A 26,724-nucleotide genomic window follows, 5' to 3' on the forward strand; every position below is an offset into this window, starting at 1 on the left:
TGCGGTGGGCCGGGCACGTAGCCAGAATGTCGGACAGTAATCCGGTGAAAATGGTTCTCGACAACGATCCGACGGGAACAAGAAGGCGAGGTGCACAGCGGGCAAGGTGGACCGATCAGGTGGAGGACGACTTGCGGACCCTCCGCAGACTGCGTGGTTGGCGAAGTGCAGCCATGAACCGAGCTGAATGGAGAAGTCTTTTATGTGCAGCACAGGCCACTCCGGCCTTAGTCTGATGATAAATAATAAAGATAAATGTTATACGCATGTCCATCGGTGTATGTATGTATTTGTGTATATATGTGAATGTGTGTGTGTGTTTTTGTGTGGGTGCATGCGTGTTTAAATAAATTTACAGGTTTTCAAAACCTTACCTCTCCTCAATAATTCTGACGCTGAACATGTTTGAGCATTTACATAGGCGTGATCGCAATATTAGAAAGGGCATTGCCCTTGATAACAATCGATCAGCCCTAGCAAGCACGAACATGCGCACGTCTTCAGGATCTGCAGCACTTTTTTATACACTAAACATTTGTTCGACCGCGGTCTCTGCACTGGTTCTATTGTTCTACCTACTTTTGGGCGAATCTCCGCACAAAAGTAGAGCGCAAAAACCAACCGCATTGGAAGACGGTCGAAACGAGACTCATTACCGGCCGCGCAATGCAAAACACAAAATTTAGGATATATTGTAATGAAAATATCGATATATCGGAAAATCATAGGATATTTCAGAAATGAGAAAATTTAGATAATATGTTCTGATTTGAGCTAATCACCGTGGAATTCATTAATTGACATTGATTGGCTTTTTTCGGTGACGATGGAATTAAAAAAAACATTTTCCACGTTAAACGTTTCGGCTTACTTTTCTTCAGCCAACTTCAGACGTAATTCGCTTATACGACCATTAACCTTCTTCGGTCAATCTAAACTTTAGTTTAATTACATGTTACAAGTTTAGTTTGACCGAGGAAGGAAAATGGTCGCATGAGCGAATTACGTCTGATAATGGCTAAAGAAAAGTAAGCCTAAACGCGTAACGTGAAAAATGCCTTTTATAATTCCATCGTCATCGAAAAAAGCCAATCAATTTCAATTATTAAATTAGAAAATATGCTTTGTAGTTATTCAATTACTATCGTATTACCGTATTATCCCTTTTCAATAATTATTAGAAATGACTTTTTTTCTATTACTTTATCCTATCTGCTGCTAGTGTGACAGAAACGGAGGTAATAAACTTTAGAAGAAGATTGTCGCTGTCGTCACTGGGTGAAATATATTTTCTGGCGAAGATAGGGCGTCAACGCAGGAAAAATTAGTACGTTTTAACAGTTGTGTACCCAGGGCCGGATTTATGGGGGGGCCGGGGGGGCCGTGGCCCCGGGCCCCCACAAATCTTATGTACTAAAACCAACCTTTTTTGTACATTTTGGGGCCCCCACATACCGTCGGCCCCGGGGCCCCCTTCCGGCTAAATCCGGTCCTGTGTGTACCCAACATGTTTGGGAAGGAGAACATAGAGAACCGCAGCGACAATCGTCCTCTATAGTTTATTACCTCTATTGTGCCCGAAAAAAGTCAACTGAAGTTTCGAGAAATTTGCTAAAATTCCACTGATTTTTCTGTATTTCTCCTCGGGTTATTCTGATTTTTTATTCTTTATTGAAGTGATTTTTCAAATGAGTATAAAGTTTATCAAGGTTATTCTGATTCTTGACAGTAGAAAATTCTCTCTTCAGATTTTACACGGACGTTTTTTTCTATTTAATTTTCAAAGAAACTTCAAAATTTTCACGAGAAAATCCATTGAAATATTTAAATTCCTCTAAATTCCCTTTTCTTCAAATCTTTTCCTAACTTGTAAAGTTAATTTATTTGTCCGATGAAGAAAGATGTCAAGTCATGACCCTTTGGCTGATCAAATATCATGATGTCGTCCGTTATTATACGGGATAATACTGCATCTGTCAACTCAACCATTACAAATACGGCATTTTAAATCGATTTTGAAGTATTTCTTTTCACAAAATACAATGATTGTTATTTTTGTGATACTTTGTTCTGATTCAATATGTCTATATCGAAAGCAAAAATATCGATATGACCGATATATTGAAAGCAAAATATCGATACAAAAATATCGAATATCGAAACAAAAATATCGATATTCCGATATATCGGAAGAATCGGAACGTCCCTACATATGACCAAATGTACGAAGGTTCTTCTTTCTAAAATCTGATTTCGACCAAATGTCAATTCAACCAAATGTCCTTTCGACCAAATGTAATTCAACAAAATGTCCTACTTCTCTACTGGATTAAAAATTAATTCTCGACTAAATGTCCCTTCGACCAAATGTCTATTCGACGTAATGTCCTTTCGACCAAATGTCATTCGACTAAATGTCATTCGACGAAATGTCTTTCGACGAAATGGTATAGATTCTGTAAGAACATGGCTTTTGGGCCAAGCTTATTATGCTGAATGTTAGCGACGCTGGGTGGGTACAAATCGTGCGTCCGAATATCTGGTGAGACATCCTATTCGTTCGTGACGTTAGATGAATTGAAGGGTAATGCGCTTTCTAATATGATATTCAACATAGGTAGGGTAAAAGACCCAATAGTGGAGGAACTAAGCACGTTCCACTACTATTTGTTCGCTTGCACAAAAACTATACATTATTTCGCTTACCTCAATGGTGCATTCGAAAGCTCTGAATTAGTATATTGATTAAAAAGTATTCCAATTGCAGCAGCTGTCGTCAATATCACCTAAAATGAATCCTCCAATTATTGGTGCAATGTTCCAATAGTTGCGATATTTTCTAATTCGTGTTCCTATAGCTGCGAATCCCATTGTTTTCATACGGGACATGTAACTATAGGAACACTACCGCAACTATAGGTACAAAGCAGAGAAGAAATTATAGTATTTCAATGATACTTTACCGATTATTTCCGATTTACCGATCCCAAACTGTTTCGTCACTTTCACGTAATGACAAGTCAACAAATAGTTACACAATGTGGGTTGCTGCGTTTATTGCATATATTCGACATAAACTACACTACCGCAACTATAGGAACACCCACGACTATCGGATCAATTACCCTATGGAAGGTACAATTCTAATAACTGGTGTGCAAAGAAACGGAACCATCATTAAAAAGTGTTCCATGCTTCTTGGGTTTGTGGATGACATAGGCATCATTAGTAAAGGTCACAGAGCAGGTGAGAAGCTTTTTATTTAAAAGGAGGATCTAAGAAAAAATAGGGCTGATTATAAACTCTGTCAAAATTGTGTACCTGGTAGCTGGTAGAGAACGGGCAGTCCAAACCGCATTGGTCCCGAGGTGGACAAATAACTTAGTTGAAAAATTGGTTTCGGAATGACTTCCATGAACAACACGTTTTATTTATTTATTATCAGATTATGGCCGGAGTGGCCTGTGCAGTGCATAAAAGTCTTCTCCATCCAGCTTGGCCTATGGCTGCACGTCGCCAATCAAGCAGTCTGCGGAGGGTTCGCAAATCGTTCTCCACCTGATCGATCCACCTTGCCCGCTGTGCACCTCGCCTTCTTGTTCCCGTCGGATCGTTGTCGAGAACCATTTTTCCGGATTACTGTACGATATTCGGGCTACGTGCCCGGCCCACCGCAGTCTTCAGATTTTCGCGGTGTGAACGATGGATGGTTCTCCCAACAGCTGATGCAATTCGTGGTTCATTCGCCTCCTCTACGTAGTCCATCATCTGCACCCCACCATAGTACGCAGGTACGGCGGCGAACTCTATTTGAACGGAGCGTTTTACGGAGTCCAAAGTACGTACGTTTTCCTGCCATGATGCGCCTCCGAATTTCGTTATCGGAGGTCACCAATGAGCCCAAGTACACGAATTCTCGCTTAACTTTTCAAAAGGACCTAAGTAACATTTTTTTCATGAATTAATTTGAACAGCGCAATCAACAGAAAAACATGAAAACTTTTGATTGCAGTACTCAAATTAATTCATGAAAAAAATGTTACTTAGGTCCTTTTGAAAAGTTAAGCGAGAATTCTTCAACCACCTCGATTTTATCACCACCGATACATAATTCCAGTTCGAGACAGCAACACGTACGGACGTGTTTTTTGCTCGCGCATTTTTTTTTAAGTGTTTTTTCTCGTTCTTTCGCTGTTTACGTTTTCGCTTGTCGCGTTGGCGTTATTTTCTCCCGGACCCGTCATGGGAGACTCGGTGGCCGATTCGGTCGCTGGAAAAGTGCCTGAGCGCACTCTTGGAGGCGCGGGTAACCCCTCCAAGCAGCTTTTGCAGAGCAACGTGTTCTCGCCGTTGCCGCTTGATGACGCCGGCAATCCGCCGAAAAAGAGGAAGAAGCAGCAATCGCAGCTGCCGCAGGTGCAACCGGAGCGGAAGGAGAAGTGCCCGCCCGTGTTTGTGAAGGGCGATCCGCCGGATTTACGCCCAAAAATTCGCCAGCTGATCGCTAAGGGGCTGAAATGTACTTTTCGGCTCTGCAGCGAGGGCGTGAAAGTGATGCCGGCCAACAGGGACCATCATCAATCCGTCGTGGAGTTCCTCGAGGTCCACAAGTATGAGTACTACACTCATGACCACCCCGGCACGAAGCCGCTCAAGGCTTTGCTGCGAGGACTTCACGACATGAAGGAAGAAGAGCTCCAAGCAGAGCTTGAAAGTTGCGGACTGAAGCCAGTAGCCGTCCACAAGATCGCTCGTCACGACAAGGCGAGGAAATATCGCGACCAGCTTTACCTGATCCATCTGGAGCACGGCTCCACTACCTGGAAGGACCTGAAGCTGGTTGGCGTTATAAATTACACCGTCGTTGACTGGGAGCGATATCGGCCAGTGCACCGCGATGTCACGCAATGCACCAACTGCTTTAATTTCGGGCACGGCACCAGGAACTGCCGCATGAAGCCGCGCTGCAACAAGTGTGGCGAACCCCATCCGATTGATGAGTGCGACAAAATGGAGGTGGCCGATCCCAAGTGCGCCAACTGTGGCGACAAACATCGGGCCACCACAAAGGGCTGCCCAAAGCGAGCCGAGTTCCTGGAAATCCGGAAGAAGGCTTCCACCAGGACCATTCCGAAGAAGAACCGTGTTCCTGTAATCAACGAGGTGAACTTTCCAGCCATCCCGGCTCCCCGTCGTGTGATTCCAATACTCCCACCGCTACAGCCGCACAAGCGACTGGCAGCGGCAGCTGCATCGGTCCAAGTTCCAGCATCGTCGGCACCATCCACCAGTGAATGGCCCCCGCTCCGTCCTCCTGGGTTCTGTCGGCAGTAGGAGAACGAAGCCGTCCCACCGGAAGAATCTGCCCCGCTGTACACTCCGGAGCAACTGATGCCGATCTTCGCGCAGCTCGCCACTCGACTGCGCGGCTGCAAAACCCGATTCGACCAGGTCTTCACACTTGGCATGTTCATCATTGAAAATGGCTGCTAGGGTGGGCCTGGTAAACTGGAACGCTTGCTCGCTAAAGAGCAAAACAATCGAGCTGAAGATTTCCTTGAGGAGAAGGAAATAGACGTGGCGTTCATCACCGAAACGCACCTAAAACCGGAGGTGAACATCAACATCCCGGACTTCCGCATCGTGCGACTCGACCGGCCGACCAGGGGAGGTGGTGTGGCCATCGCTCTTCGCTACAACATCAACTGTCCTCTGCTTCCAAGTTTCCAGCTCAGTGTCATTGAGGCCATCGGTGTCGAAATCACCACTTCGGTCGGCACAATCGCGCTCATCGCGGCGTACTGTCCAACGCAAGCCAAAGCCGGCGATGGATCATCGGCTGCCCTTCGAGGGACATCGTCAAGCTAACGCGGAGACAAGGTCAGTATATCATTGCCGGCGACCTGAATGCCAAACATTAAGCCTGGGGCAACAGTCGCGGCAATCGAAACGGCACCATGTGGAGCAACGACATGGAGGAAGGCCACTACACGATCCTGAGCCCAGATTCCCCACTCGGCTGAGTCGGTCCGGTGCCCACGCAACGCTCGACCTCTACGTAACAAACCTGAGTGACCACGTCTCGCAGCCGGTTGTATACCAGGAGCTCAGCTCGGATCACTATCCGGTGGTGGCGGAACTGGGCTCCTCGGTCAATCGGCACCAGCAGTTACGGCGGAACTACCACCGAGTGAACTGGCAGCGTTTCCAGCAGTGCGTCGATAACACCGTCGACTACGAGGTGCGTCCGGAGACGCCGGAAAGTATCGACCGCCAGCTGTGCGCTATCGAGGAGGCGATCACGGCGGCCTGAGAGCAACACGTACCGACGGCTCGGCAGGTAAGCAACTCCTTAAACATCGATACACTCACCAAAGATTTGATTCGATTGCGGAATGTCACTCGCAGGCAGTTTCAGCGTACTGGACTGCCTGAGCTTAAGGCACGCTGCAATCGAATCACAAAATTATCAAGGCCAGAATGGTGGACCTCAAAAATAACGACTTCTCGAATAAGATCCGCACTCTCCCAGATTATGCTAAGCCGTTCTGGAAAATGACCAAAATTCTAAAATCCAAGCCTCGGCCCATTCCACCTTTGATCCCACTAGACAATAATGGCTCTAAGGATCGCTTGATAACCCCTGCAGAGAAGGTCGCTGAAATAGGTCATCACTTCGTCAGCTCACACAATCTTGGGCAGAACATCGCCAGTCCACACGAAGCAGCCGTCAACGAGCATGCTAACAACATCCATTTGATTCCCAACGACTTCTCGGAGGAGTTGGAGATCTCAGCTGACGAATTGACGGCCTATATCAAATCGTCGAAGAACATGAAGGCCCCAGGCGTCGACAGCATCCTGAATCTCGAGCTCAAACACATGAGTGCTCCGTTCTTTGAGCACCTATCGCTGATCTTTAATCAGTGTCTCCGGCTTAGCTACTTCCCATCGTCCTGGAAGTCAGCGAAAGTCATCCCCATCCGGAAGCCTGGGAAGGATCCTTCCTCCCCCAAAAGTTATCGTCCCATCAGCCTTCTCTCAGGGTTATCCAAGCTATTCGAAAAAGCTATTCATCATCGGTTGCTTGAGTCTGCCGAAAATCTCAACATCTTGCTCGAGGAACAGTTTGGTTTCCGACGCGGTCGGTCAACTGTACACCAACTGACCCGAGTTACGTCCTCAGACGGAACAAGTTTGTCTCGAAAACATCCGCCATGGCCTTACTCGATGTCGAGAAGGCATTTGACAATGTATGGCATGATGGCCTGGTGTACAAACTACAACGCTACAATCTTCCCAGCTACCTGGTGAAAATCATCAACAATTACCTGTCGGCAAGGACATTCCGGGTCTCAATCAGCGGAGCGAGTTCCAATGCGCACAACATCGTCGCAGGCGTTCCCCAGGGCAGTATCCTCGGGCCCTGCTTTTCAATCTGTTCACCTCCGACATACCAGAAACTCCAGAAGGCGGCATTCTGTCTCTGTTCGCAGATGAAAATTTCATCGTCTACCAAGGTAGAGTGATCAGAGCGCCAGTGGCTAAACTCCAACGAGGCCTGGATGCCCTGATAGAGTTCCTCACCAGCTGGAAGATCTGTATCAACGCGGCGAAAACCCAGGTCATCATGTTCCCCACTCCAAATCCCCTAAACTTGTTCCGCCTGGGGACTGTAAAATCATCCTCAATGGCACGACTGTGGAATGGGCCAATGAGGCCGGCTACCTTGGCTTGACCCTCGACAGCAAGCTTATTTTCAGGCAACAGGTTGACAAAACGGTGACAAAGTGTAACGTCTTGTTGAAACTACTGTACCCTTTGATCAACCGCCGGTCGTCATTGTCCCTGAAAAATAAGCTTGCTGTCTACAAGCAAATCATCCTCCCTGTGATCGAATATGGCATGCCGGTCTGGGAGAGCTGCGCTAAAACCCACCACCTCAAACTTCAACGGGTCCAAAACAAATTCCTGAGGATGATCCTCAACACCCCTCCCAGGACAAGAACATCCGAGGTCCACCGTCTGGCCGGAATAAAAACCTTACATGAACGCTTTGGTGAGTGTAAAGAAAAGTTTAGGGTCCGTTGCTTGCACTCGGACCAAGAAGCGCTTAGGGCGCTAGTTCCGATCTAGGTTATCAAATTTTTATTGTAAATATTAGTGTACATAGTAGTTAGGTTATCAAATTAAAAAAAAACACACTAGCGCCTCCTGAAGGCCGTCATGATACAATATATTTCAAAAATCAAGTAGAAACATAAAAATAATAATAATAATAATAATTAAAATTGAAGTTAGAGGGCCAAGCCGGCCGATCACTGTACATGTCAAAAACAATTGTAGAACAAAAAAAATGTGTAAATAAAGAAGAATTTTACTACTACTACCACCACCGATACAAACTCGTGGTGGGTGGGTTACGATGAACAACAGGTGGACATTTCTATGGACAAGCGTGGACTTCACAAAACCCACTCCATCCCTAAAATTGTTCTCGTAATATATCGACGTCCCTTTGGACAATCTTTTATTGAGTGCCATTTTTCTTACTAACGGAAATAAAATGAGCAAATTTTAAATTTTTGAGAACAGTTTGATTCTTACCCAAAATAAGGTAAGATAAAAAGGTTTAGTGGTATACAGCTAACCATTTCTACAGCACATCACGGATAAGGAGTTTAGAAAAATTAAAAAAAACTGATATTGAAAAATTGTGTTTCAGAACAAAAAGAATGACGAGGTGGAAGAGGCAACAAGAGTACGAAATCACTCCAAATCTGGTGAGCTGGTGAAGTAGCTTGAAAGAACTAATGGACTTAGTTAATGGGTTAGTAGGTGGACGAAAACACTTTCGGATCTATTCGAATCAAAGAAAATTCAGCTGTGGAGTGGGTCTGTCGGTGATTTTAAAGCAGTTCTCTAAATAGTTTAGTAAAATGAAAATCCAACGCTGATGTAGATAGGAATCGCCATCCGAAGCAAGGTCAAGATAAAAATTTAACTCAGGACCAACTTGGATTTGATCGTTTTCAGAAGAAAAGAAGAAAGGTTCGTAATGAATACTGATTACCATTAAAAACATTCTTTCCAATCAATTTATGCTCTACTCACAAGTTTAACAAAGAAAAAAATATGTTTAGTTAACCTTCCGGGACTCGCATGGTCCTGGATCACTCAAGCAGTCCCGCTCGTCTTGTGAACGACAAGCGAGCTTTTCTCGAATGTGTTGTACTTTTTACGGTGCGACTTTCGGAAGGCTAAGGACTACATAGAGTATTTCAAAACGTGTAAATAACGAGCAATCGAGCAATCGTTAGAACTGGCAATAGGCTTTCGGATCGGTTCCATCTTCTGTCTCATTCCTATCGTAGCAACTACGAAATGCACGGTCGTTATGATCATGTTTGTTCATGAAGTTTTTCTTAACATAACGAGCTAAATAATATCAAATCTACTCAAACCCATCATATTGCTTTCTGACGTTTACAAAACTCAAATATCCATCTATTGATTGTACTCACTGGATGAATTTTATTTAATCGTTAAAAGCTCTTCTTCTTCTTCTTCTTCTTATTGGCATTACATCCCCACACTGGGACAGAGCCGCCTCGCAGCTTAGTGTTCATGAAGCACTTCCACAGTTATTACTGCGAGTTTTCTAAGCCAGGTTACCATTTTTGCATTCGTATATCATGAGGCTAACACGATGATACATTTATGCCCAGGGAAGTCGAGACAATTTCCAATCCGAAAATTGCCTAGACCGGCACCGGGAATCGAACCCAGCCACCCTCAGCATGGTCTTGCTTTGTAGCCGCGCTTCTTACCGCACGGCTTAAAAGCTTTAAGTTCGTTAAAAATAACTCGACCGCGTTCCAACCAAATGGCTTGATTGTTTGTACATCACTAGATATCGACAGAAACAAAACCATTTACTAAAAAACAAGTAATTCGGTTGTAATGCGCTCGAGTAATGAACAGGAATGGGGAGTGCTGCCCAAATGGTTCTCTACCCTACAAGTCTAACACCAGTTTCAGTTTTCGTTCCCCGCCTCAAAGCAACTTATCATTTGTTCTTATTTAAGTTACTATATTTGTATTGCAAATAGTAGTTAAGATATCAAATCCTCGAAAAAAACAGCGAATCTTCAATGTCAACATGTGAAACTATTCATAATAAACATCATTAGTAAATTAATAGCAAGGAAAAACTAATGTAATCGAAGAGTAAAAACGGGTAAACGCTTTGTACGACTTTGCAAAACGTAAGAATATTTTTTTTTGTATAAATTAATAACATTTTAAAAGATTATTTCAACTGCACCACCTGGGCTTATGTGAACCTTACACCTTCCTTATGATTTTTTGATTAACAGTAACAATTCAGAAAGCAACAAAATTCTTTACAAACCAAAATGAAGCAGTGATCTGATTTAGAACTGCTATTATTAACTTTCTTTTCCAAATTCATGTTGCGTTCCAGTAGTTACGGCAATATGCCATGTGCCCTCAGCTACTAATATCATACAAATTCCAATCAATAATTGAAATTCTAACATGGGTTAGGTAAAACCTGAGCTCAGCACCGAAAACCTTATCCCATGAATGCAGCGTGCACCACAAACGCTTCGCACCGCACTTTCAGCTGCAATAATAGTGCATCGCTGTGCTGTGCCACCAGTTTCCAACCAACTGCTACGAAAAGTCAGGTTGAACCAAAGAGTGACGTTGTTATGCATATTTACACTGCCGATCGTTATGCACAGCAAAATCATGGCAAGCGAAAACATTGCTCGCGCCAACCAGAGTGAGTGTATAAATAAGCAATTTATTTTATGATTATTATTAATTCATTTTCAGACTGCATCGATTAAAGTGGGATATTTACTGTCCTATGGAGCGGTGGATGATATTCGAGAGCAAAACAGCGAATCTTCGTGGGGACTGTTGCGGGAAGGTGGGAAACTCATTCTCAATCAAAGAGTAATTTAAATTAATGACATTTGAACTCGATTGTGGACCAGATCTTGATTGGTATCCTGTCCTAATAGGTATCGATTCCGCACCGTCCAGCGTTGTTTGATACGCCCTAATTTACAATGTCGCGTATGTTAATTGACAGGCTTTTTTTTCTATGGGATGCGTGAAGCGAGTGTCGCATAACTAGTTCTCTAATTAAGTTAATCAGAGTCAACGAATCAACCGAAGTGTCTCCATTGAGAGCGTGCAAAAAATATCGAATTCCTTGGCGCAAAGCTCAACGGTCGTGTGGTAATCGTCTATATGTGTATGGTATGGTACCTCCTTTCTGCAAACGAACTACCTATAAGGCGTAAATTTAATGGAAATGTATGCAAAAGCAATAAAATCAAATGAGCTGATAGTACATAAAAAAGCTGCAACTGCAAGCTTGTCCTTTGGGAGTTTGCAATAGACTGTTTCATAAAACTTAGAAAATTAAAAACAGGTTCATTTGCAAGAGCATGAGCATTATGACTGTACAATTCGTAGTTGCTACTCCGTGATTGACTAGAACATGCGAAATTGTACAGAGAACCAAATGAATGGGGCTTGTGATTAGCTGTTCATTCCCAATGTATTTTTAGTTAAATACGGCGCCAGCCACGTCTTTACGGTCATATATAGGGAAGGATTATTTGTTCGGCTCTCGTTGCTACAAGAGACCGAGAACACCTCCGCATCTCCACGATTATTTTGAGATAAGATATTGTGTTAGTTACAAAGGGTAATTTATCTGGATTCACTTTACTGAGTGATGCGATGTATGGGAAGGGATTATGTGAAATGCAAATAAAAACGCGCAATAATTGATTTACTTTCCGAATTGCACAATCAGGCTTGTAAAATGTCATCTGCATGTCATTTGACTAATTTGTTCATAACTTTCTTTAGAAGCCAAATTTATTGCATAATTTTGGATGTACTCATAACGCTTGAGTAGGGCTATATTTTTGTCCAAGGGTACATTACTTAAAATATAACATCTTAGGCTGGAGAGTGAAAACTCTCCAAAATGTCACGTGTCATTTGACATAATGTCATTTGAATGACATTTTGCCTCCCACGCCCCAGATTACATATTTACAGCAATGTCTTGTTAGACAAAGTTTTAGGCACATTTAAGCGCTATAAGTTTGTCATACATCATGAATTGATAGCTACCTTCTGGAAAAAGTTCTGGGAAAATTATACAAACGAATGCAAATGACATTTTACAACACTGTGCACAATCAACAAAAAAAAAACTATTCTCAAATCTTGCGAAAGTTCTTTGTCCGACAAGGAACATGTTTAATCGCGATCTGTGTCTCATCACGGAATGTGTTCGGTAGTGCGAGTGCTATTGTGTGGTGTATATCCTACTTACGGATCCAAGGCGATCACTGTCGGCAAAGGGAAGTAGCTGCTTCTGGCGACGTGGATATTCTGGATTGCAAGGAGTTGCATTCAGCTGCCATGGTAGATGGTAAAAAAGTGTATTCTAAGTCAGGATCGTTTCGGGTGACGTTCGCCGGTTCGATTCTCCCAAAATATGTAGGGGAAAAGACGGCTTTGGCAGGTTTTGTTCTATTATTGTCAGGGGGATTTTTGTCGACCAAATTCTTTGATTCTTTGATATGCAAAGATTGTTTAGGCCAAATTTGAGCATAATCAGTCATAAAAAAAAACCCTGACAATAATAGAACAAAACCTGCTAAAGCCGTCATTCCCCCTAGATATTGAAAATATGTTATTTCCAGTGCGTCTTTTTGTGCCGAGGGTGTTCAATTGTACCAACTGCAAACAGTTGGGGAACACTGCCGAGTTTTGCGACAACAATCCCCGCTGTGGCAAATGTTTTGAAAAGCATAGGGAGGAGTCCTGCCAACAACAAGTTACAAAGTGCGCCAACAACAAGTTATAAAGTGCGTGGTTTGCAAGAATGCCCGGTGTACAAAAAGCGCACCCAAAAAGTGAAGCGATCGTCGGTACAGCGCTCCAAGCAGTCTTATGCGGAAATGGTTTAGTCACAAGACACATCCGCCACGGCTGCTTTTTCAGCTGCAGTTCGAGTAAGTGATTACTACGATTACAATGCCATTGATGAATAGACTCCGACGTAGCTGATATGGATGATTCTTCGGAGGTACACAATGAATGAATGAGAATCAATGAAAGAAAAATGTAATTCGCACTTCCACAAAAAGTATTCCGTCCAAGCGAGGATTGATCTCTTTTAAGGACCTTGTGGACCGTTTTTTGAATTTGTTCAATATTCCGAATTCATTGAGGCCAATCATTGACATCTTTATACCAACAGTAGAAACATATCTGAAGCAATTGACTGTTTCATGACCCCTTCTTGCAGGAATTGTATTTTTCGATGGATAATACGGCCATACAAGATACAATCACTGCAGTGCTGCACAGCTGCAGTGGAACTGTCATAGTCTGAAAAATAAATTAGACGTGTTCAAGTTTTTGATTCGCAATTCCGATTGCGATATATTTGCACTCTGTGAAACATGGCTTTCTTCTGAAGATGAAATCAACTTCCACGATGTTAACATTATTCGCCAAGATCGGGATGATCATTATGGTGGCGTTCTTTTGGAGATCAAAAAGTGGTACTCCTTCTACGGAATTCCCATTCCGATTGTTCCCGGCTTAGAAATCGTCGCATGCCAAGTAAATGTGAAGAATAAAGATCTTTGCATAGCTTCAGTGTACATTCCTCCAAATGCCTCTCTTGATCGTCGACATCTTTGGAACGCAGTCTCCTTTTTATCATCCCCAGTGTTGATATTGGGAGATATGAACGCACATGGTATAGGATGGGGCGAAACGTATGACGATTATAGAGCACCTATTTTCTATGATTTGTGTGATGATTTCAATTTGAATATTTTGAACACTGGTGAAGTAACTCGAAACCAAATGGTCAACAAAGCCGTATTGACCTGTCTTTATGTTCAAATTCACTATCGTTAGATTGCACGTGGAAGGTTATCCAAGATCCCCATGGTAGTGAACATATGCCGATAGCCACCACAATTAAAAGTGGCTATCAACAATCTGAGCCAGTTAATGTTCCTTTCGATCTCACGAAGAACATTGACTGGCAAAAATTTGCATCGGCATTGACTCAACTTATACTCTTCCACCTTGGATGAATATCGATTCCTCATGGAGTTGATTCAAAAAAGCGCATTAGAAGCTCAGAAACGACGCGTTCCAAGTACATCTGTCATCAGAAGACCAGCCACTCCTGGATGGGATGATCAATGTACTAAGTTGTATTCTGAGAAATCTGATGCCTTCAAGGCCTTCCGTAAACACGGAAGGTCCGAGCTTTTTGAAGAGTATTTGAAGCTCGAAAGAAAACTCAAAAATCTTCTCAAGGCAAAAAACGTAGCTACTGGCGACGTTTTGTAGAGGGACTATCACGAGAAACCTCAATGACAACACTTTGGAAAACGGCCCGCAACATGCGGAACCGCATTTCCACCAACGAGAGTGAAGAATACTCCAATCGATGGATATTCAACTTCGCAAAAAAGGTCTGCCCAGATTCCGTACCAGCAGAACCGCTATTTCGAGAATCAGTCACTGATCCCGGTTCTTTGGGTGGACCATTCTCAATGCTGGAACTTTCTATGTCAATTCTTTCATCGAATAACTCTGCTCCGGGATGCGATAACATCAAACTCAATCTCCTTAAAAACCTCCCAGATATCGCAAAAAGACGATTACTTGACCTGCACAACTGTTTCATGGAGTACAACATTGTGCCACCTGAATGGCGACAGGTTAAAGTAATAGCTATTCAAAAGCCTGGGAAACCAGCGTCTAATCACAATTCAAACCGACCGATTGCCATGCTATCGTTCATAAGGAAATTATTGGAGAAAATGATCCTTTCAAGAATTGATCATTGGGTCCAGCAAAATGCATTACACCCGATTCTGTTTTTACACGGATTTTTTTTACACGGCCGTGTAAAAAAAATCCCATACAAAATTTTTGCAAAGTTGTTCTATTTTGCATGATTCGTCAAGAAATCATAAAACTTTTTTTACACGGATTTTCAAATTTTGAACTGAAAACTTTTATTTTACACGGAACGCATCCCCCGTGTAAAAAAAAGAATCGGGTGTACTATCGAATACTCAGTTCGGTTTTCGAAAGAGTAAAGGAACAAATGATTGTCAAGCGTTGCTCTCTTCAGATATACAGCTGGCCTATGCGCATAAGGAGCAATTGGCTTCAGTATTCTTGAATATTGGGGCCCTCCTTAGCTGTGCGGTAAGACGCGCAACTACAAAGCAAGACCATGCTGAGGGTGGCTGGATTCGATTCCCGGTGCCGGTCTAGGCAATTTTCGGATTGGAAATTGTCTTGACTTCCCTGCGCATAAAAGTATCATCGTTTTAGCCCCATGATATACGAATGCAAATATGGTAAACTTGGCTTAGAAACCTCGCAGTTAATAACTGTGGAAGTGCTTAATGTACACTAAGCTGCGAGGCGGCTCTGTCCCAGTGTGGGGATGTAATGTCGATAAGAAGAAGAAGAAGAAGATTCTTGGATATTAAGGCGACTTTTGATTCAGTTTCCATAGAAGTACTGTCAGACAATCTGCATGAATAATTTCTTGTACAATTTGTTGTCAGAAAAACAAATGAACTTCACACTCGGCACTCTGACAACTTCCAGAACTCGTTACACGGGCCTTCCCCGAGGTTCATGTTTAAGTCCCTTGCTTTATAATTTCTATGTTAAAGATATTGACAATTGCTTAGAAGGACAATGCACGCTCAGACAACTTGCAGATGATGCCGTGGTCTCTCTAAGAGGTCCATGTGCAGCTGTCTTGCAAGGACCATTGCAAAGTACCCTGGATAATCTGACTGTTTGGGCCAGACATTTAGGGATCGAGTTTTCACCGCAAAAAACTCAGTTGGTTGTGTTTACTAGGAAGCGGTACCCTGCTCAACTGAAACTAAAGCTGTTGAATGATGACATCAACCACTCTTTATCTTCTAAATACCTTGGGGTCGTGTTTGATTATAAATTACCTGGAAACTCCATTCTGAATTCTGAATAATTTTCTACGTTCTATCTCCGGAACATGGTGGGGTGCTCACCCGGAAGACCTCATCAAATTCTATAGAACGACTATTCTCTCTGTTTTAGAGTATGGCTCCTTCTACTCCCTCTTAGCAGCTGATTTCCACCTGATCAAATTGGAACGAATTCAGTATCGTTGTTTGCGTATTGCCTTTGGTTGTATGCATTCAATGCATAACATGAGCCTGGAGGTGCTTGCTGGAATTACTCCTTTAAAGCACCGTTACTGGGAGCTCTCACTTAGAATACTTGTCAAATGTGGAACAAGTAACACACTTGTCTTAGATACACAGAAAAAAATAATGAAAACTAACCAGCGCGTAAAAAATATAGACACCGAAAATTACACTATTCTGAGCATTCATGAATCTTTTCTATCAATTTCGCCCTAAATGTATGCAATTTGTATAGCATTATGCCACTTTATGGAATAAATAGTGACATAATGCAATAGAAATTGCATTCATTCAAGCGAAAATAACGTTTAGAATTACGCTCGTTTTGGCATTCCCTTTATGTGCATTACTTTCGTGTAAATTTCAACAACTTTTTCTATCTGTGTATATGCAGGCCATTTATAGTTTTCTTTGTACTTCTCACATCGTGCTCGAAAAATGAGTTAGTTTATAATACCTAACATTCCCCCTTCCTCCCCTCCCCTTGATTTCTTTAAACTGGCCAGGATTACCTGAGCTTGATTTGAAACAAGTAATGAGCTTCTACTTGATTGTAGATCCGACGACCTGAACTCAAGAACATTTCAGTGCAGAATGATCGGTATAACGTTTCTTGGCAGGTATCCAAGGATCTGTTGGAAAAGGTTTTGATAGCTGCCGAAAACATTTTGGAGGCCATTGTTACGTAGGTTTTACGAGCCGAACTCCAGAACATTTCGCGCATTCTAGAATGTCACTATGGGGCACGCAGAAAAATTCCCCATGAGTCATTTGATATCTGATATATCATTTGATATATCAGAGTAGGATGTACTCTGAGTATTTTTATGTGCATATTACCTTTCGCTTCTATGGTAGAATTCAAGACCTGAACTCACGGATATTTTAAAATTGATTACATATATGTCTACAGTTTTTTGTGATATTTTTCCCTCCTGTCTGGCACAATTTGGTTTATTTCGTGATCAGATTTCAAGAAATATGACCATAACTCTTAGATCAGGGATATGGTTTCCAATATCGGTAATTACAGTAATCAGATACCTTGGAAACGTTCAAAATCACTTCTACTTAATATATTTCATGTATCTACTTTATTTAATAACGCCAGAACTTTATTATACTGAAGAAATTTGGCCATCATAGCAAAAATAAGGAAAAAACACACATTTTCGAAACTTGTGAACGCAAAGAGGGGTCTATCAGGACTTTTGACCTACGTCACTACGGGGACACACCACTCGATACGGAAGCAACGCACAACTGTCATTTTTGTTATTTCATGCATGCTGCGGCGCAGCAAAACTAAATCAATAAAAATGACAGTTATGCGCCACCTCTGAATCGAGTGGTGTGCCCCCGAAAACGCGAGCACTTTGGAACTTGGATTCCGTCAGGAGTGACCTTAAGGGTTAAGAATAAGTGTCCTAAAATAAGCGAATTTTTTAAATACATTTTGCGATGAAGAATGAGTTTACGAGCATCCTATCTTCTTGTCTTCTTCTTCTCCTTCTTCTTCTTCTTCTTCTTCTTCTTCTTCTTCTTCTTCTTCTCCTTATTGGCATTACATACCCACACTGGGACAGAGCCGCCTCGCAGCTTAGCGTTCATTAAGCACTTCCATAGGTATTAACTGCGAGATTTCTAAGCCAAGTTTACCGTTTTTGCATTCGTATATCATGAGGCTAACACGATGATACTTTTATGCCCAGGGAAGTCGGGATAATTTCCAATCCAAAAATTGCCTAGACCGGCATCGGCAATTAAACCCAGCCACCCTCATCACCCGGTAATGGTGACTAATGGGCGATCAAGTGTCCCCATATTGAGGCGATAACTTCAAATCCAAATTTCCTAAAACTTTAATGGAATGTTGACATTTTCATCAGTACAGATTATTAAGCATATTTACGACTTTATGCTGTAGAAAAACGAAAGCATTTGGTCATTGTTATGAAAAGTTGTTCAAATCTTGCGTGGCCAATAAAAAAAATTCTTAGGAAGGTCAAAACATGCAAACCGCCCTGCAGAATCAATAAGATTGGAAATCGAAAAAATAGCTCATCACATAAAGGTCATTTGTCTTGAGGATCTATACTAAAATATACGCTAGAACAAAATTACTTTTGTTCTCGATAAAACAGGGGGTAATTAAGTCTCCCGGGGGATCAAGTCTCCCCACCTTCCCCTACGCGCTGACTAAAATAAATACTCCCCCTCAACAATTAGAATTCCATAAAAAATTCGAAATTGCCAATAAAGAAATCAGGGTATGAGCAATAAATAAATATAAAATTTACACAAATAATACAAAATTAAAAATTTTCCACAAAACAAAAATAAATAAGCACTTTAAAAAGCAAAAATTGCAATTATAAAAGAAGAATTTTCCATAAAAAAATTAAATGTTCCACGAAAAATAAATACAAAATTTCCATAAATAGGGTGGGTATACCAATTGTCGCCATACATAAGAACAACTATTTTTTTTTTAAATAAGTAAAAGGCATGTGGGTGGACTTTATATGCCAAGCGAAAGGTTTTACTTCCTGCTCTTTAGAACAGCTGTGAAAACCACAATAAAATTTGTTATTATCCTCAAAATTGATTATTCCATAATAGGAACGCATGCACCAGTTGTGGCACTATTCTAAATTTTGGTTCCTTATTTGGCAAATCCCATTGTTTTCTTATGGGACTGGCCAAATAGGGACCACTAGTGCGACAACTGGTGCAAGGGACGTCAAAAATTAAGCAAAATCAATTTTTACAATTATGCTTTGCTTGTTTTGGAGGAAATCAAAGGTGTTATCGTATCATATGAATATGCTTTATCGATATGCACTTGGTTTGCGGTGATTTGATTGGCCATTTGGTATATAAAGCACTAGTGCGACAACTGGTGCTAAAGCCACAACTGGTACATCTCGCCTAAATCAATATTAGCAATAAAAAATTACAAAATTTTCCACAAAATAAATATATTTTTTCCATAAAAAAATAAAAAAAAATTCCACAAAATGATCAATGAAGAGCAATAAAAAATAAGAAAATTTCCATAAAGAAATATAAAAAAGCAATCAAACTGTGCTTTTTTCGATAGATGACCCCTTCTTTAAAAGCGTTTAAAGTTCATGTAAAATTTCATCAACTTTATTGCTTTCATGTATTTTTTTATGGAAATTTTCTTATTTTTTTCATTGCTCTTTATTGATTATTTTGTGGAAAATTTTTATTTTTTTATGGAAAAAAAATATTTATTTTGTGGAAAATTTTGTAATTGTTTATTGCTAATATTGATTTATTTATGGAAAGTTTGTATTTTTTTCGTGGAACATTTTCATTTCTTTAAGGAAAATTCTTCTTTTATAATTGCTATTTTTGTTTTTAAAAGTGCTTATTTATTTTTGTTTTGTGGAAAATTCTTAATTCTCAGACAGACATCATCTCAATTCGTCAAACTGAGTTGATTGGTATACAATACTATGGTTATTAGGGCCTTCTCTAAAAAGTTTGGGTTTTGAGCGAATATGTAGCCTTTACCCGGAAAGGCAAAAACATTTGAAACATTTGCAAAATTAACTATGTAAAGTTTCTCAACTATGTTACTAAGTAGCTATGATTTTTATATTTTTGCATATTTTATGGGCCATACTGTATACTTCCTACGTCATAAGGTCATATATTAGAAAATACCCTGCCGCCCGACTAACAAATTACAAACACTGATGAAGCAGCGCAGCAATTTCAGAAGCATTGTAGAAGATTTATGAACCAGTTTAATGAAAAAAGTTACACCTGATAATCTCTACTATCCACACGCATTTACTGTCTCTAATTACCACACGACCCGAACCGGCTTCCATGCATGCTCTATTTATATACTTACTTTGCGATCGCCGTTTATCTAATTTGCTCGTCGTTTTACCCATGTTGATTAAATCACCATAGTTTTCTTCCTAGTGGACACTGAGCACATTTTTCCTTTTATAATGAAATGTATCATTCGTTTCTTATTCTCTGTAAAAACAAAACGTGATATGCAGGAATCTGATTCAGCTGTTATACACCTTCAAATATGTTTCCACCACACTTTTGCTTATTTTAACTGAAGTATCTTCTTTAGCTTCGAAACGTATTCAAACAGTAAAGTTTCACATCTAGCCCTGAACCACACGTGACATCCAGCTTCACAGAAGTTTTCGCTATCCACTTGTTTATTCATAAAAATCTTGTACAATCTACTCCAGTGCACATTCTTCTGTTGATAACAAAACCTCCACACTAAATCAGAAAATAGCAAACAATACAAACGGCTTTCAGATAAGGCACCTTCATACCATTTCCAACTAGGTATTCGTTTAGATATCAAAAGAAACCGCCTCACAATCTTTTGTCACCGTGAAAAATGATCTTCACTAAATCCGACCAAAAACGTCAGCCCAATGCACTCCCGAAAATTAAGTCTGTTCCTGATTGCAAAGCCGATTATTTCAAGCTCACGAGACGATACTGGCCCTCACAGTCCGCACAAAAAAAGCCAGAAAAGGCAAAACAAAACGGTCACACTAATTGCCATCATCGCCATACACTCCACCGGGGTTGATACGATGGGCTGCCATCACCAGCTACAACAGAAGTACAGACAGACCATGATGATGATGATGCTGCCAAGATGTCTTGCGGTGCTGCTGCTGATGCTGCTGAGAACTACTTTTGTCCGATAAAGCTCTTCCCAAGTAAGATTGTGATGCCATTCGCCGGTTGGTAACAACCTGCCCGAGCGGTGGTGGCGGCGGTGGGTGGTTTGTGATGTGGTGGTCCATATGTGTGTAGAATGTTTTGGAATTCTTAATGAGCACCGATACAATACCACGAGATCGAGAATCTCAGGGGTGAATGATGTCATTAATCGTGTGCGCCACCTTGTTTTGCGTTGCTGCCGTCATCAAACATTGTGGTAGAACGTTAGATGAATTGAGAACGGAGTAGCGGACTTTCATTATTCAATCGAATAGGTGTGTCCCAATTATTCATTGATCAGATGATAATCCCTTTTAATTTGTTATTACTTTTCCATAATATAAAAGTATTTTAGTGGTTTTCTGTTATTCTGCTCTGAAATACTGGCATCTACAATATTTTTTATTTTTTTTAGAAAATCATGCAATTCAAGTTTCAAGCTGTTATATCGGATGACAAAAAAACAAATGTTTTCGTAAGTATAGCATTATTACACATCTTCTTCTTCTTCTTCTTCTTCTTGGCATTACATCCCCACACCGGGACAGAGCCGCCTCGCAGCTTAGTGTTCATTAAGCACTTCCACAGTTAATAACTGCGAGGTTTCTAAGCCAGGTTACCATTTTTGCGTATATCATATTCGTATATCATGAGGCTAACACGATGATACTTTTATGCCCAGGGAAGCCAATCCGAAAATTGCCTGGACCGGCACCGGGAATCGAACCCAGCCACCCTCAGCATGGTCTTGCTTTGTAGCCACGCGTCTTACCGCACGGCTAAGGAGGGCCCACAATTATTACACATCTATCTTCATCTATATATCTTCAAAATTAAAGTATCGGGGATATATGTTGAACCCTTCGGATCTATTTCACATATTAAATGAAATTTTACGTTAGCATTAGCATTAGCATTTAGCAGTTCGCACAAATTCGTAGGTGGTACAAGCCAAGACTATTGTATGAGAGTAGCATCACTTTCATCCGTTACCACAGATATTGATTTGGGACTAATCACTAACTCTTAGATGGAAGCAATGTACTCTCCAATAGTCGAGATCTGTCCTGGCCACGTCCTTGCGAATGCTGAGGAAGGGGAAGGATGGTTTGTTGGACACCTACTTAAGAAAGATGCAGAGAACTCTACGACCTCTCATAGGTGCCACGGGAGGTTTTGGGATTGTGTGGAAGGTTATAACAGTAGGAATCGTTTTGGTATAACGTGAAACACAGAAAGAACTAAGATAGAAATACAAAGTAGGAAAGGGACGAGCCTGGAATTGAACCCATGACCTCCTGCTTATAAGGCAGAAGCGGTAGCCACTAGACCACCGAGCTCGTACATATTGAATGAAATTTTACGTTCTTTAAAAAATAGGTTGTATCATATGCGGTGTACGCATATAGTTTATATTTATTTTGTATGAGTTAATGTAAGAAATACGGCAGAAGGGTCGGATTTAAAACAGTGGACTAAAAATCTACCGGCACCCTACTTGCTGAACACATAGACTGTAGTATGTTTAGAGCCGCAGCACTAGAGGCCACACGAATTCCATCGCAGATTGCTGCCACAGCCTTCAATTGATTCTTATCAAACGTTTTCACTATTTCTTATCTTTACCGAATACCAGTTTAGAGCTTTGTCTTACTATGCGAACTAGTACAACTAAGAAATTGTTTGAGTTATAAATTTGAGGCACAAAATCACCGTAGAACTCAAGTACAAGCACTTTGCTACAGTAGATTGAATATTTGAACTCAAACGATCGGCGCAACCTCCAGATGATCACATTCATTCTACGAATATGTCGAATATCCATTAGCGAAGTTATTGATGACCGTACGAGACTCTACAGTAAGTGCGTATTTCCTTTACTATTAAGATATCGCAAAGGGTGACTAGCGCATGCAGGGAAAGCACTGCACGCACTGGGCACCTCTTTAGTCATCACGGTTTTCTTCCCGTCACAGTTTTAAATTCAAAGTGCAGAGGCGAATAACACGACATAAACTGACACACAAAAACAAAAAAAAACACCCACGCACAAACCGACCACCGGTGATCACTTAGCGATTGTGTTCGACACATTTTGACTTCGTCGCGTATTGACAATAACTGAATGAATCTGCCCGGAACACAATGACCGCCAACAAACTCAACCGAGCAAATATACTGCCGGACCACCGTCGTCGCTACTGTCCACCATTCAACCGATCGTAAAGAACTACATCGATAAAGGCACACTACTCTACATGTGATCCGCTTGGCGCGTAGCTCATAAAAAATCAACCCACCGCAGGACAATTAATTAATTTGCAAAGGTAAACAGAGTATATTTTGCATACTGATTCGCGTTCATTTTTTTTGCACTCGTTCTCGAATTTTGCTTTCAGCTACCTTATCCTGCATTTTTGATAGCGACGTAGCTAATGCACAGTGTTTCATGAGGCTCAAAATCGGAGTAGGAAATGTTCTGGACAATAAAATGCTTTGACTCGGATGTCCATCAAGATTTAAAAATGACACCTAAAGATTCGTTTTTTGGGTTTGTTTCACGTATAATTTTCCTAGATTTTAAGGGAAAACTGAATAATCCTGATGGATACAGTTTCCAAAAATGGCATACAATGGGCACTTCCAAGAATGGTTAGCAATTTGAACCCAATGAATTTATTCAGAAGCAAATAGCGCTCATGAAGTAATCTGCCAACTTTGGTAGCTACCTTCAGCAGGCCAACGTAGAATCGGTTTAGGCAAGGAACTAAAAAGAAGAGTTACGGAATACACTGAAGTTGTTTTTTAAGCTGGTGATACGTGCCGCATAAATCAAAACCATGTAAAACATCTCGGAGAACCCAAAAACCGCGTAAAAAACGACTTTTATCAAAGGTCAATTTTCCGCAGATTTCACGTGTTTTCCGGACATTTTAAAAGAAAGACTAAAATGAAACTCCCTCCAAAAAACTATAAATTTTCCATAAAAGATTAACTTCCCAATCTAATTCTCACGACGAAATAAAGGGTAGAAACAATTGTAAATGTAAAGTAAATGTAAAACTTCCCCAAATAATGCCAAATTTCCATAAACAAAAAAGAGTTTTCCAAGAAACAAACATATATCATCATATTAAAAAGTAAAAAGATCCATATTTAAAAGTGTGGCTCACATTTTTGCACACATACAGACGTCACCTCAATTCGTCGAGCTGAGCCGATTGGTATATAACATTATGGGTCTCTGAGCCTTCTATCAAAAGTTCGGTTTTGGAATGATCCTATAGCCATTATGTATACACTGACCCCACAATCATACAAAATGGAATGACTTATTATTGTTACAAAGTAACCCATATATGTGGGATCAGTGTACTTTGTATACGAGAAAGGCAAAAATGAAAAAAATGGAATTAATTTTGTTTTTTTTTTCAATGGAGAATTTTGATCTCTTTATGGAATTTTTTTTCCATTTTTACCTTCAAAAATGCTAATATATTCTTGTTTCTTGGAAATTTCCTTATTGATTGTAGGAAATTTCCATCATTTAAGGAAATTCTTTATACATTTATTGCTCCTACTCTTATTTCTTTATGGGCAATTTCCTTATTCTGGACGTTCATCGATCGGAAACTCTCCGCCAATTTGCCTATTTCATTGAAGTTTTTTGACGTAAGCTACTGTTACGGTTCATTACCGTAACACTACGTCTAAGGGGAAGACTCAGATACAGGGTGTAAAACCGAAATTTCCAAATTCGAGACCGTCACGAAATTAGGATAGATTTCAAACGCTAATAGCGTCTTTATCTTTCGATGGATTTTCGAGATTTGCTTATCAATAGATTCGGAAACTCTCCAGCAATTTGCCAATTCTATTGATACTGTTGATTATCAACGTTAAACGATTGAAAATGCTATTTCTTTCCAAACCGGGTGAAAAATTCAATTCCGTTCATAAATCCCCAACACGGACATCAGATTGCAGTAAGGTACGGGCCTTTTGATCCACTGTTTCGTTTTCCCTGTGTATAAAAAGCTCTGTGTTTCGCGTGCGCTCGTCATTTTCATTCTGGATGTCACGGAGAGCGGACCAGGGCGTCCAGAAGCGGTCCCAGTGAAAACGGCTGTCTCAGCGGTGGTGATGCGGATGAAATTGATATATTTGATGTATTGATGTTAGGAGGTTAAAAAGGTTAAAAGACTATTATTCTTCCATTTACTTCCACTATTAACTTTTTTATGTATCAACAAGCAGATACGTATTTCGTTTCCTACTTGGAAACTTCTTCAGTGTTTGTTATCGACTGTATTGATGTTTGCTACAGATTTTTTTCACTATGCCGATTTGCCTGTCGTCGGCAGAAAGGGAAGTTATGAAGCAAGACTTTGATTCTGTCGCTATGAGTGATTATTAATACACATTATAAAAGATAAATCGATTCTTTGGAAAATCACCATTTGTTCTAGAGGAAGTTGATCCGAAATTAATTCTCTTCACAATCGCTGGGCAACGGCAGACAGTCCAGTCGTAAAGAATCAGCAGAATCATAAGCACCCTTCGGATGAAGACGCTGCAATGATTGGCATGAATGGAAGGCGTTTCAGCGGTAAATTATCGCTTCAGCTGTCGTCGGAGAAAAGTGGAATTTTCACGCAAGATTCTTACTGAAAAGTGTTGACGTTGCAGCAATTCACCGACGACTGCCGCCGATGCCGACGCTGGGATCGTTCTCCGCGACAGCTTGAACAAAATGGCCCGCGCGCGCAGGAAGCACCTTTCTTGTAATCAATAAAGTAAGCCCATTAGTCCCACCTCTTTGTTATCGGTATGAGTGCAAATATTATTTGCAACCATAACACTCTTCAAAGGGGCGCGGCTACATATTTCACTTTATTGCTTACATGAAAGCTGCTTTTCCACGCGCGTGAGCCATTTTGTTCGATATATCGCACAGAGGGTAGAGCGGTCCCAGATTCAGCATAGGTGCGCTTCATTTGGTCGAGATTTCGTGAGAAGCGGCCTCAGCGGTTATCTATCAGCATCGGTGGTGGTCGTCGTCGTTCTTGCTGGAGAAAATTCGTTCCCACCGATGGCGTGGGTTGCGCTTCCAACAGAAAGGTTGCGGCTGAAAATTCAGTATGATGGAAATCATCTTGGATCATCTGCGTCAGCAGCACTCGAGTGCCATTTTCTCGCAAGACTCGGACTAACGGTTGGCTTCTGTTGAGCTAGTGATTTGAAAGCCGCGTGATCGATCATCAATCAGATAAAACGGTCCTTTTAAGGGCAATAAATTTTACATGAGAGAAAGGGGGTTTGACTGAGAGTAAATTCGTTTGAAAAATCAAAATCATCGATGGGACGCAACGATGACGTCTGTACTTTTGTAGAAAATCATCCAGTTGTTATTGTCAGCAACAAGCAAACATTTTTCACAAGCTTCGAGCAATCGTTTGGTTGCTGTTATTTGTAATTATGTGCAAAGTGCGAAACACATCTAGAGATGTCATAAAATCTCGATTAATCGATTATTAACTAATCGATTACTCTCGATTCTTGACGATTATTGAATCGATTCATCGTTGAGTAGTAATCGATTCAAAATTATTCGATTATCACAACCATGAATCGATTACTCGAAGTAATCGACATCTAAGCGTTGACGGAA

General features: G+C 41.0%; 1 protein-coding gene across 10 annotated transcripts in view; it reads right to left on the bottom strand.

Moving 5' to 3' along the window:
• LOC134212939 (breast cancer anti-estrogen resistance protein 3 homolog) overlaps positions 1–26,724 on the bottom strand; it is a 234,339-nt gene that overhangs the window by 203,083 nt on the left and 4,532 nt on the right. For 3 of the 10 annotated variants that reach the window (XM_062691299.1, XM_062691308.1, XM_062691304.1), the window contains exon 2: positions 20,200–20,330. In XM_062691299.1, coding sequence (XP_062547283.1) covers positions 20,200–20,242 — 43 coding nt within the window. In that variant the 5' untranslated portion in view covers positions 20,243–20,330. Of the gene's footprint in view, positions 1–20,199; positions 20,331–20,624; positions 20,895–23,100; positions 23,269–26,724 lie in introns of those variants that run through there. The other 7 variants (XM_062691306.1, XM_062691307.1, XM_062691303.1 and 4 more) reach the window with 7 other exon arrangements.

This window comes from Armigeres subalbatus, chromosome 2 (genome assembly GCF_024139115.2).
Source record: "Armigeres subalbatus isolate Guangzhou_Male chromosome 2, GZ_Asu_2, whole genome shotgun sequence".
NCBI classification, from domain to species: domain Eukaryota; kingdom Metazoa; phylum Arthropoda; class Insecta; order Diptera; family Culicidae; genus Armigeres; species Armigeres subalbatus.